Source organism: Micropterus dolomieu, linkage group LG15 (genome assembly GCF_021292245.1).
Source record: "Micropterus dolomieu isolate WLL.071019.BEF.003 ecotype Adirondacks linkage group LG15, ASM2129224v1, whole genome shotgun sequence".
Classification (NCBI taxonomy): domain Eukaryota; kingdom Metazoa; phylum Chordata; class Actinopteri; order Centrarchiformes; family Centrarchidae; genus Micropterus; species Micropterus dolomieu.
In genome coordinates this window covers 11,617,780-11,631,723 of record NC_060164.1, presented here as the reverse complement: position 1 = coordinate 11,631,723, position 13,944 = coordinate 11,617,780, and the positions used below count along the sequence as shown (strand labels likewise).

The following is a 13,944-nucleotide window of genomic DNA, read 5'->3' as shown; positions in this document are numbered from 1 at the left end:
CCATCTAAAGCAAACTCTGAGTGGTTATATGCTAATCCAAGAATGGATGTATTTTACTGTCAGTTTCATTCGATACATGTCCTTAAATAACAAAAACTTGTTTAGGCGTCAAGACCTGAGCTTTGAACAGAAAAATACACATTCTCACTCACTGATTAAGAAATTGTAGGTTATGTACTTTGGAGCTCCTAGATTTTGTCAAATCTGACCACACAGTGGTCATAATTTTGTCACAGCACTCATTATAGTCAGGGGTTAATGAAGATAAATTCTGTATGTAACACAGAATTAAAGGCAAATTTAAATGTTTACTCTTCATCACAAACTTCCTATTAGAGAGATTTCATAAAAAGAAAAAAACACATAGCCAATGATTTATAGACAGCAAAATGAGGAATGGTCAGATATTTGGAGGAGTATTTGATAGTAGAGTAATGAAAAATGGATGCTCCCTGTACTGTGTTGCAAGGAATTTTATTGGTTTTAATAAAAGGAGCAAAAGTCTGACTCAAACACTAGGTATTAGAAATTAGAACATCTGAACTAAGTCACTCTGAAGCGTTCAACAAAGTTACATGTCTGAAAGTTGGCATAAACACAACAAAAACATTGACTTCCCCTGTAAACAACTGTAACATATGGTAGCTTGCTAAAATATGATCCATTTAGAGTTATGGTTCTTTTTCTATAGCCAAGTTTACAACAGAAAGGCATCATGTTGTGGCAAAGCGAGATCTCAGAATGATACATTTGCACTGAATATTGGGTATGAAAGGTTCAAAAATGAAAAAATGAAATTTTCTGGGCCAACTTTGAAGTGTTTAAAATCTGTTTATTTCTTTAAATGCAGGAATCATTAAACATGAACACAACTTCCACAACAGCATTCTTTTCAAACTACATGTGATGCAGCTTCTGTCATCATCAGCTAACCACATTTCCAACTGCTGGCTCACTGGTTCTCAGTGAAGGTGGGACACCAGACTAACAAAATTCACAAGACTCAGGCTGATCTCTGTGGGTTAACTCAGGGTAGCATATACTTAAGTGTGTGCCCATCATGGTTCTGTACATTCATGACGCACCAACATTTGATTTCCTAATTTAAAAAAAATGTCATTCATATTCATATATCCTGTCAGTTTGTTAATTGTGATTTAAAACAGTTGGTATTCATTTTGACATTTAGACCACTAAATACAGAAAAGAAATCAAGCTGAAAAGAAAAATCCATTAATAGTTCTGTCACAAGCCGGCTGTTGATGAAGTACTCCTTAATTAAAAGAAAATTACATCCATATCTTTGATTAATTCAATTTTTTTCTCATGTTCTTCCAACACAGAGTGCAAAAGCTGTTGAACTCATTTCATTAAAAACCGAGAATAACTGAAACCTTGAAAACACGATAGCCACGATTGGTCCTTTACATTTCACACACAGTGCAGGTATGCAAGTACAGTAATTTTTGTTTAAATAATAGTGTGAGACTGCAAATACCTAAATGCAGGGGAAAAGCAGCAAATCACCTAGAACTATATTTAACCTCAGACATAAACAAGCAAAACCAACTTTGAAAATGTGACTGCTGTCAACGCTCAATAATAATCATTATTTTTATTTTTTTTTTATTATTTACCAACTAGCTTTTCAGGAAACAAGCAAGATGTTTTCTGTAGGCTCAATTGTTTTCATAGTATTTTATCTTAAATGGTTTATTAAAGACAATATAGATATTGTCATACGGTAAGCATTTAAAGGGTCTAGAAGTGTTTATAGGACATAAAAGGTATATTAATGTCCAAGTTTTGGAGCACTATACGACTCTGTCTCTGCTGCCGCAATAACCGTATCTCTTCCGGTAGAAAAATGACCAACTTCTGTCAGTTTTAAACTGTTGATGACTGAATTCTCAAGGTAGGACTGAGTTGGAGGACGCTCCCAGAATCCCAAAGTCATCAATAATATTGACCGAGAAAGACACGACAATAAGTCTGAGTGGTCTCATTAAGGGGAGGGATGCATCAACTCGAGTCCACAAGAGACCACTGCAATAACTTCTTAAAACCAACAAATTAAATTATGACAAATTACTGACATCCATTTGTTTGTTTATGAAATTGTACTTTCTAGTCCCTTTAAATTATGGTTGGAATATCTGCAAACCTGTCCGATCCAATACTGATATTCAGTGCACATATTCATCATCACTTAGGTCTGAGTCATCGGCCTCCACCTCTCCTTCAATCACAGACTTCTTCCCTCTGCAGCAGGACACCGCCAGGCCAATGAGGAAAGCCTAAAAATAATAAGCAAAGCACACATTAGGAAATATTTCATAAGGATCATTTGATCGATACAATGCGTCAACAGCACCGGGAAAGAGGCTATTAAATATTTTGCTGAGGAGATTAGCTGTGTGCAGTCTTGGAAAATCATTTTCCAGTAACCTTTTTCTGAGAAGAAATTAAATTATGCGCTTCTGCTCTCACACTTGTCCTCTAAGAAACTGCTCTTGAATTAAATTAAATGTTTTATACATGTTGTTTCTGTAAATGTATTATTGGTCAAAAGATACAAAATAACTATTTTTACTGTTTGTAACTCATCTTTGCCAAAAATGAGCAAAATCCTACCTGCCTGAGCTCTTTCTCCCCCTCCAAATTCTTACTTTGAAACATTCTACTGTAATTCTCACTTGACTTAAAATCAAGATGATGACATTTGATTTATATCGTTGGACTTACCCCAATAAAGGCCCAGTTACCAAAGTAGTAGATGGTGCTGAAGAACCAAAACTTGTGGAGGAAAAGATAGGATCTTGTCACAGTGCACTGGTCTGAAAGGGACAGAGGAAACACAAGAATGTCTTCTTAAATGTTGCTGTTATTAGAGTATGCAAACAAGTATCAAACAAGTCATTTTTCACAAGGTATTTATTTCACATTAATGTCAAATGTTGACATTTCTACTTTTCATTGTGAATTGTGACACCTGTCATGTTTTTAACTAGAGAAATGATTTCATTAATCTCAGACCGAGGGTAATAGCAATTTGTTTTCGCTCCTTTAATGTTATTCAGGTATTCAAGGTTCTGCGTGACACAGATAAATAGATAAAAAAAAAATTTCACTTTATTATTATTTTTTATTGTTTAGTTTTGGTCTTAAAAACAGTTTAAAAAAAAAACTCCAGTTTTTCAGCAAGAGTGGAATTGCCCTCTACACTGTATGTAAATTGCCTACACGTGAATGTTCAACACCATCGCAACCTTTGATGCCAGTCAAAAAAAAAGTCATTACCATCTGAGAAGTGGTGTAAAATGAAATCGGCAGCATGCATAAAATCTGTCCTTTCAAAAAATCTGAATTGAAAATATCGTTGGATTGTTCAATCTTGACGTCAGGAGCACATTTCTGTCATAGAAAATCTAAACTCAAGGTTCACTTTCTTAGTTATTGCTGTATAATAAGGCTGGCTCAAACCTTCTAGAATAGCTTAGTGAACTTGAGTTTTACATTTTTTTTTAAATTATCACAGATTGTCAAATTTACTTTCAAAATACATGTTTCATAATTTGTTTCAGTTCATAAGGCCTCCCACTAAGTTACAGTACAGTCCAATTCCTTCCGCAATAATGCTTTTTCCAATCTAGTTTTGATTAATTGATCAGAAACCTTTCAAGGAAAGAAGGAATCATTACAGCAAGTTAAAAAAAATTTTTTCTAAAAAGTCACTAATGAGAAGGAAGTTAAGAGAAGAATAATTGGGCACAGGTAAGGAAGGAGCGAAGAAAGGAAAGAAGACAGACATAGTGCCCGAGGAAATAAGTTTTCTGTCTTAAGAGACACTTCTCTGTGCACTATCATTAAGAAAAATGGCAATGATCTACTACTACACAATGTTTCTAATTGCACAAGTGTAGCACTTGTCATACATCTGTGTTATAAAGGGATCTGCACTCACTTAAGAGACAAATACAGGCTGCTATTACTACATGCGGCGGTGCCTTGGGCAATTTTGTCACTGTAACTAAAAAAAGACAGCCAGTCTTCTGAAAAGAGGAAAGCCATGTCACTGTCAATGTGAATATGGCTTAACCGATAAATTAAACTAGAATGGTGTAACATTTAATGGAGTCTTGGATCAAATATATCCAGTATTACACATTGAAAAGGTAAAAGCACAGACACACAACATGACACCAACAAATTGTGAAGAGGTAACTGTGAGGTAAAGGGGATGCAACTTCATTTGGGACCCTCTCAAGCTCTCCAGGTTACAATGTGAAATGCAAATTATCTATCTATGTTTGGTTCATACTAACTTCAAAGTATGTGGAAGATATCTCATTGTTCCTTTTACTTAGTAACATTGGCTATAGTCTAACAGTTTGTGTTGGCTTTGATATTCTACAACTAAGTGCAGCCATAGTCATGAATAAAGCCATTAAGAGGACCTCTCTGTTTACCTGCCATGTCTTGGCCATGTAGTAGATGGAGGACTCCACTAGCAAAAAGTATGAAAAGCTTTCCCCACAAGCTAAGCTGATTTACCAAGCAGCAGCTTGCTTAATTATTTACCAAGGTAGAATTTCTATCTTCTGTTCACCTTGATTTTTGTTGATCTCACAAAGTACTATATGTGAATGCGAACCTGCGTGTACGTAAATTACAAAAATTAAAAAGCGAGTAACCCTCTTAATTAATTAATTTTGAACCGGACATTGACTTCTAATGTAGCCATTTTTTTAGGAGCACCCTTCAAACTGGCACTGACAGAGGTAAGGAAAGATCTACTCTGAAGTTTTCAAATTCTTCTCTCAAATGACATTTGATTGCTATGACCAAGGACTTGAATCATGAATATAAACAGATCAAAACCAAAAACTTGAGCAAAGAGGACTCACTCACTGCTAATAAAATCCAATTGCCTGTGGAGCGGCTCTGCGCTTTATGCTGGTGACATCACCTCTGAGTCTCAGCTCTCCAGCTTTTGACAGAGCTGATAGTGCTATTGATCTGCCCGGCATAGACGGCTGGAATAATATAAGAATTCTTAAGCTGAGTCATTCCCCTTTATGCGCATGAATGGGTATTGGCAGGCATGGGAAATGCTGATGACGTCAAATGTGCAAAAGTGCCAATGATATGCATGCAGTTGTCTGGGTCTCTCTTCAATGCTCCAATTGTTTTTGTGCGAAAACACAGGAAGAAAGGGAAGAGACAAAAAAAGCTTCCCTTCAGATCACATGAATTAATTAGCTTAGCCATGCACACTGAAGCAATAAGAAGAAAAAATATTTCAATATACTCTTTTAATCACACTTGTATAATTTCAACAGAACAAAGCAAGAGAGAAAGTCCACAAAGCTGAAGTGAAGACGAAATGCACTGTCTGGCTATGTTAGAGAGCCATCTGGAGCATTAACGCTAACCCTGCTGAGCTGCTCCTATCACACTGTTTCTTACGCAGCTCTTCACACTGACTTGAACCCCGTGAACAGTGCAATCAGACTTATACCAAGCTACATGACATCAGGGTCCACAGTAATAACTTAATGTGGTTTAGAATTTATTCATTAAAGCCAGCGTTTCCAAAAGCTTCCCTCCTCTAGAGTGTTGAATTTCAAAAGAAAAAAAAAAGGAATATCCAGGTCTGTGCTGTTTCATCTATATATTACAGATTAGATAGAGAAGACCCGCGGGAGCTCTGAAGGTGTACCAACAATCGGCTTGTACTTCACTGGGATCAACATATAGTAGTGGAAGCAACTCTATCTTCCTCTCCATGACCCCACTCTTTTCCTCCACTAACTCAGCCATCTGTAGCTCTCCAGCTGCTCACCTGAATCGCAGGGCTCCGAGTGGGACCTACAGATGGTTCACAACAGTGGTCTGCCTAAATATATTATCGTGTACACCACTGACCCACTTCACCTTGAAATCATTACCGTACTCTGATAAGAGCATGGGGCAGTGTGTGAGAGTGGGTAATATCACCTTGACTCATGATACCCGGGTGAGTGGTGCCCTGTGTAGCATGTTGCATTATGTATAAGTTTCATCTCTGCATTCAGACACAAACACATGCATAAAATCCTGAACACACACACGCGCACACACACACATACTGTATTCTTTGTGAAAGCATTCCCATCAGCAAGCCCTTGTGTTTGTACGCGGTTTGCTTTTACTTTCTCTCCATCTAAAAAGCAACAGGGCACTTTCATTTCAATGTCCTTTGAGGATGCTGATATTCCTTCAACAAAACTATTTTCAAATCTCTGGCTTCTCATATTAGTGCTGTCGTTGAATTCTCACCAAAAGTATCTCTTGGCTGTGCAACATCTTTTTTACTTGCAGAGAAAACCCATTTGAGCAGTGCTCAAGACCTCCAGATGTAGACACAAAAGATGGTATATGTAGAAGTAATCTCACCTAACTTGACCTGACCTAAACCAAGAAAGAAAATTACAACTATTTACAACATGGATCTTGTTTTCTACTACTGTTTCTTAGGAGTAAATTACTTTTTTTTCTCCAGACTGGGGATGTAGCTACATCTCTAAAACTGAGTCCATTAGAAGTAGCAACACAAGTCCTCAGACAATCACACAACTTGTTAACAACCGTCTCATTATTTGGAATATGGTTCAGTGGGTTTATTGGAACTTTTCTGCTGAAAAAAAGCTGCCTGCATTGACTAGAAACAAAGTTAAAAAATATTGATTATTGCAACTTTAAGCAAAAAGTATAATTTTAGTCCAGTTTCAGAAAGTGTTTTTAATTCTATTAATTAATAGTGGAGGAACAATACCAAGCAAACAGATATTCTTTAAAACTGCATTTTCCTTTCTAAATATAAGGGGTGTGTCTGTGGATTACAAGATGGACATGTTTCTTTCAAGACAATAACTTTTGACTGACATGTTCCATTGTAACACAAATTGATGATGATCCCCTTGATGCAGAGAAAATTACTATTCATTTGTGTTGGGGTTGAGGGAGTCTCCTGCTGATAATTGCTTGGGTACCTGACATCCCAGAGGCAACGCATAAAATTTCGACCATATTCCCCCTGAAGCTCTTTAAAACAATGCTGTGGAAACCGGCAAGTTGCTAGGAAACAGACAGCAGCCCATAGTGTGAAAACGCTCCTCTGTATTAGAAGTTTCATCACTGGGATTCAAACTAGAAATAATGTGATAATAAAAAACTGAACTTAAGCTCATGGTTAAAATTCAGCTTAAACTGAAGGAGACAGGCATGAGGGCTCTTTTACCATAATATTTGTAATTTTGTCTCTGACAGCGTCGACCTTAAAGGTGAAAAAACAAACAAACAAGAAAATCATCAGCAGAAAAACTGGAGCAATAACCCAGAGGGCGTTTATTGGTAAATTGAGCTACTGTGTCAAAAACAAAACCTGGGGTTGGACTTATTGATATTACTTGTGAAATAAAACTTTCCTTGCTGGAAAAGGTGTTTTGGAGCTGCCTTTCCATAAGAAATGGTGTTGTTGACAAATGCCATTACTGGATGACAATACACAGGCAGTTTTTTTGATAATCTGACACAGATTTAACTATCTTTTGTTTTGAGAAGAAATTGAGTCAGAAGTGCTGTGAACAGAACATCATTAAAAGTATTGGTTAGACTGTCAAGGGAACTAATGTAACCAATAATGGGTGTTAGCATGACTGCAATAAACGACAGGGGAGACAGTTAATTTCTTGACTGAGGGAGTGATCATTAGAAATGGACATAAATCTGTGATGGAAGCGGTCATAACGAAATAAAATCAAATACATCAATAAGTGAGATGAGGGCCTATTTATATGGTTCTGATGGATTATGAACATTTGAGATCATCGACAATTGTCAGCCAGAAAAAAAAAAAACAACAAACAACTAAAATGCAGATCATCTTATCATCCAAGAGGGCGGTACGTACAACTACATAAAAAACTAATATCTTTAGTGACAAGGGCAGATGGAAGATGTAGATGAACTTAGATGCAAGTCAGAGTTTATGATCAAAGCAACTCGCCCATCCTAAGTAACAGCATGAGCATCATGGTGGTGAGAATAATTTTGAAAGAGTCGCCTCATCTAATGATGAGAATTCCTTCATGAAGCCATAAAAAAAAAATAATGATTAAAATTATATATTAAAAAGAGCTTTAAAATAAAGTGATTGAATATACTAAAACCAAACTTGGGAGAGATTTAGTGCTGCAAGGGTTCAAGTTTGTGTCAACGGCTGGAGGGAGATTGAGTATGGATATAAAATGAAATGGACTGGAGATGAAATTTAAAATAAACAGCTGCCAATGCAAGCAGCATCACTACTACGCAGAGGAGGTCCAGAGAACAGGCCATCTGATAGTGCAGACACCACAAATGCTCAGATTCTTCTTCTCCTTAAAGTAAACTCTGTGTTGCATCACATACTGAAAAAGACTTTGAGGTTCAGGTTGTCTGGGACCATGGCAACTAATTCCTGAGGATTCCTTTATGCTGAGTAAAGAGTAGAGCTAAATGAGTAATGGTGTGGTAATGACCTTAGAGTCGATAATGGAGAGCTTGGCACTGAGAGCCTGCTCACCAAGATGTTAGTGTCATTATACCACTGTGACCAACTGGCCAATCAGTCACCTCCTAGACTTCCTCCCTCTTTTGCCTTAGCTGTCTTTTGATCCAGTGTTGCACAACGGGTTATTACAAAATGGTCCCCTTTCCAGAGCCTGTTCAAAATTAGATTTTCTACAACAGTGTATCGCCATTCTTATTTTTCACATCCACAGCGAGGAGTCTGAGATTTAGAGAATATGCCAATGTCAATTCATATCCATGTTTGTGAATCTCTTGGTCGTGCTGCCGCAACATTTCTTTTGGCGTGAAGAATATTATGTGTGTTTATAAAACATACAGATATAATTTGATACCTGATTTAATGCTGTGGCTCTGGATTTGATTTAAAAAAAAAAACTTACTAGAAGCCAAACAATATTTGAATACCAATAATATACAGACCACGCCAACATTATGTAACAGATGTCTACAAAATAAGGATTATGGTCAGGGTTAGATCATTTAAACAACTGCATGCACGTCGCGGTTCCTCGCAAGTCTATTTCAAGTAGCCAGCTACTTAAAAATGATAAAATATTCTTTATGTGGTTCATCAACACTGATAAATTATCCGAAAGTCCTGCGAGGTGCAAACAACTCGGCACAACACCACTGAAGCTGGCGCTCCGTCTCTTCAGCAAGTGTTTCTCCACTGCCACTGCACACATACATGCTACGCTTACACATGCGCACTGACAACCCAGGGTTAGGGTTACAATTTCGGATTTATTCACGCACTTAAAAAACATTTATTGAAAGTTCTTTTTACATGTTTATTACAGCATTAAACGTTGAAATGTATATTGTAATAGGCTGTATATTAACTTATTGGGAGAAAACTGGTAGTTCTATGTAAAATCAGTCGTTGAGCACCCCCATAACGCCAAAATGGCATGATCCTCGTTTCACTGCGATGCTTCGAATGTGAGATTGACAGTCGCATCAGGATCCGCCCATCGAATCTTCGACTATTCGGGTCAGCCCTACTGTTTTTGTGATGTTTGTGGCAAATATATACACATAGATAAATTTATAAATAATAACAACAACAAAGGACTAATTGTAAGTGTACAGTAACAGTATGTGCACATACAGTACACATTCCCCCATGTATTGTTGTTTTGTACTTTATGTATTAATAATAAAATATACAATAACTACTGGACAATATAAATGCCATGATGTCAGAAATTACATTCTCAGTTTTTGTCCTAGGTCTATTTAATCATCTTGACTTTTCAGATAGTTCTTCAGCTTGACCCTCTAGCAAAAGGATAAGAATTGCAGTACAAGTGATCCATCAACACAGATTAGTGAGCTACATTTAGATGAGCTGGTTGGTTAACTGGCTGGCCATATTTTCCTCTACAGCCATCCCTCTTTCCTACCCTTTAACTGCTACAGACATAAAAAAACAAAACAAAAAAAACACTTTATACCAAGGGTTGATGAGGTACTCTCTCCTTTGGGAAAAGCTGCTTTTTTTAAATTTTGTTAAGAAAAAGTCACACTCTTTGAAATGAAATCTTTCACCTGTTACTTTCTACAGTATTTGAGTCGATAGGCTTTTCATTGTGCTCCCTCTCAGTCGCATGTGTTGTCTCTGCTTGACACTTCCTCCTCCTCATGGTAGGTGGTACAACGGCTGTTATGAAAGCAGGAGCCATTTCCAAGATGGCCAAAATAGGACCAGTTTGCCAAAGCTGGTCAAAAGAGAGAGTACAAATATGGCTGGCCATTGTCCTAGTGACTCTGGCACCATGACTCCAAACATATGTGTAAATGGACACATCACACACTTTGACATGTGGACTCAGTAATTAACACTACTTGGACAACAACTGATTTCTGCTCTTTACCTACTGAGGGTCCCGTGGTGACCAGGAACACATTTGATTTTTAAAGATCTTCTTAATCCAGCTCTACTTCAACAGCTCTCCTTTAACTTTTCTTCTAGTCAGATACAATGCAGCTTCCAGGCTACAATAAACAACAAGATGAAGTGCAGCAGGATCGCAGCTGAATCTTTTTGGGTTAATCCTGACAGTTGTGAGACAGGAAAGAAATGATTTGTTGGAGAAAAAACAAACAACCAAACAAAGAAAAGCCAATTAATTTCCACAATTCTGTCTGAATAGTCATGTAAACAGGAGTATTACGGGGGATTGTCAGTTTATGTAATTACTGTATGTTGGCAGTATTGAAATCATTGTCGCGTGTAAACATAGCTGGATTAATTGAATGCAACGTTATGAATCACTTACAGTAAATGTTATCTGAGGCAACCAAAATAATATGTTCATTGTATTTTATCTTTACATCATTTAAAATTTTACTATCAGATTGTTGCCTTTTGATAAAATGAGTCCTCAATATACAGTATATATGGACGAGATGGTGGCAAAGGTTCTAATATATAAAGAATGAATCTGAAAAAGGGACATCTATCTTTGGCTGCAAATTTATGGTGGAATATACATTTTTAGAATAAAAGTATTTTGGTGTATTGTATTTTCAAGCTCTGGACACTCCATTAAGATTGTAAAGACACAATGTCATTGCTGTTATGTGTGCTAAGAAGAACGGATGTGATTGGTCACCACTGTTATTGTATTCTGCCTAATCATGCCAGCTTCAAAATTTCAGTTTAGCCCTGGGCCTCTCGCCATGGAAATAGCAACCTCTGACCACTGACACTGCCTTTTGTGCGAGGTGCCAATAATTCATGAGAATAGCTAAAGAAGCACACTTCTTTCAAATGTCAAAGACATTAGTCCATTAGAGCCTCCATATTGTATAACCATGATAAAGTCACCAACCGTGAACTAAACCCGCTGCCGAAAGCCTAATCAAATATGCTAATCACTTCTGGTACTTTCTAGATTCAGTTTGTAGTTCAGCTAATCACTTTCAAACTATCAATATGAGATGAGCAAGGTGACCACTCAGGTCGTTACATCTGGCAACCACGTCAATGTGTGTGCCAACCGCTGGTGACATTTCACTGGAGAGACTGGCTCCAGTTTCTGCATTGATTGTACTCAGCAACAAAGATAAACTTTTTAACAGAAAAAAGACACCAAAATGATTCTTTTGATAATGTATTTCTGTACATAAATCAACAAAACCACCACCCTACTACGACCCCGGAGACAGTGACTGTGGGGTTCAGCTGTGTGTCTGAAACAGAAACATTTGACAATATCTGTCCATAAATGATATTACAACCATCTGTGTCGGTTCAACTTGATTCGTCTATGACAAAATACTACTTCAATGATACATACAGTACAGTATAGGCCCCCATTTCAGCAGGAAATACCTTGTGTTGCATGCCACCTCTTTCTACACTATAAATGAAATATAGCCTAACTAATAGAACAACTGGCAGCAGCAACATCCACAGTGATTTAACATCCACTTAATAAGATATTCAAGACAGCTGTCAATTAATTACAAGGGCACAGCACATTTACTACAATGTATAAAAACTGTTTAGCTTGCCAACAGGTAGGAGATAACCTAAATGTATGTGTCTACACATCTGATTATAGTACAAACAAATAACTCCTACTCTCCTGCCTCTGCTTTATCTTTCTGTTTCCTGCCTGTCTTACCCTGTCTCATTGCTTTTTCAGGACAGTTGGATAAAGTGAAAATTATTCATGAAAACCAAGTCAATAATGGCTATCTCTAACATCTTTGCTGTATCCAGGCATACACCTCATTGTCATTCAAAACTTTCCTGCCACAACAGGTCTAGACTTGCAAGCTTGGTTTAATGGCAGTGGTAACATGGAACCCAAAGATGCAATAAATATCACAAGCAATATACCTATAGACATAAATAAAACATAAAGTAACATATATAACAAGGCCACTGATACTAGAGAGGAAAGAGGTGGCTGTGGCTCAGCAGGTCTACTAATTACAGGGTTGGCGGTTCGATCCCATGCAATTTAATACTGGCACAGTAAAAGGATAACCTCAAGAGAAAATATAATATAATATTTAGGAAATATCAAATAGGCCAATATTTAATTGACTGTAAGAATTAACAACTCCTACTTAACTGTTTTCACATGAACTTTACTCTGTTTTTTCATTCCATCCTTGACACTTAAAACCCATCAACACTCATTAGCTACTCTAATTGCAATGCAATTCTGCGTCTTCTGGGAGAGCCTTTATAGCCCAACACCTTAATTTGAATAAAAAAAGAATTATCCCCCACACTAACAGACATCCGCTAACAAAAACAAACGTACACAAGAGCCCAAACGCTCCTACAGGTTAAAGTTAGTAAATTCATCTGCAAAGACAAGTCTAAGTCTAAAAGTCAGTTGAATGTAAAAGTGTTTGAATTAGGGAGGGAGGGAGGGAGATAGATAGATAGATAATTAAACTATATTTATTTATCAACTATACAATTGCACCATATCTGCTCCCCGACCAACAAGAGTGTTCCTTGAATGTTCGCCAAATGAATAAATTATTGTGATAAAGCTCACTGGTGTGATGTACATTCACACATTTGTGTTTTCATGGCTGATTTACTGTAATAAGTGTTGGCATGGAGACGGCAAGACGCCATGTACTGCATTACTAAATGTTTGTCCTTGGAATTATTCCCTCTGATGAATAATCAATGGTGATAAAGATTACTTCACAGTGTTATACACAAAGTAGCCCCATTGTACATTGTTCTTCCTTTCTTCTAGTATATACTCGACATAGGAGGAATAAATCTTTGATGATGTGTTGTAAGTTTTTCCAACATCTAGCTACAGGAAAAGCGCTATGCTTACTATGCTAGCAGAGATGACAGACTTACCGTCAGGCGCATCGGCATCACAGATCCTCGTGGTCGGACCTGCTGAGGGCATCTGACTCTGATCACAAAACACAAGAGGCATGGATCTGTTTAGCAAAGAAAAATTACAAACTACTTCATGAGGCCCAAACATGCTGTGAAGAAGGACCAAAAAACCATAATCTCTGACAATCTATAATACCAGAATAATATGCAACAGCCTTTTACTCATAAATTATAGAATGACCTTATATTTTACAAAATAACAGAAAAATCACCTGGATAATTTTGTTCGTTTTGCCATGGATAAAAATAAGATTAATTCATCTTGCACATGGCAAATATTCTTTACACTTCTGTGAACATTGGAACATCCCTGCTCAAAACTGTGCAGCTATTTCATTTTAAATAACATATTTTATACATTCAACACAAGGTTTTTATATTTTTACTGTCATGTTATGCTTCTATACTTGCACTATTTTCCACTTACTATT

At 37.0% G+C, this 13,944-nt stretch overlaps 1 protein-coding gene across 1 annotated transcript in view; it reads right to left on the bottom strand.

Annotated features, from left to right (window-relative positions):
- Positions 1-811: 811 nt before the first annotated feature.
- The window catches only part of lmbrd1 (LMBR1 domain containing 1), a 59,352-nt gene continuing 46,219 nt past the window's right edge, over positions 812-13,944 (bottom strand). Inside the window, exons 14-16 of the mRNA XM_046071470.1 lie at positions 13,469-13,526; positions 2,746-2,837; positions 812-2,297 (exon numbers count right to left, since the gene is read on the bottom strand). Of these exons, the coding sequence (XP_045927426.1) occupies positions 2,187-2,297; positions 2,746-2,837; positions 13,469-13,526 (261 nt within the window). The 3' untranslated portion in view covers positions 812-2,186. The remainder of the gene's footprint in view (positions 2,298-2,745; positions 2,838-13,468; positions 13,527-13,944) is intronic.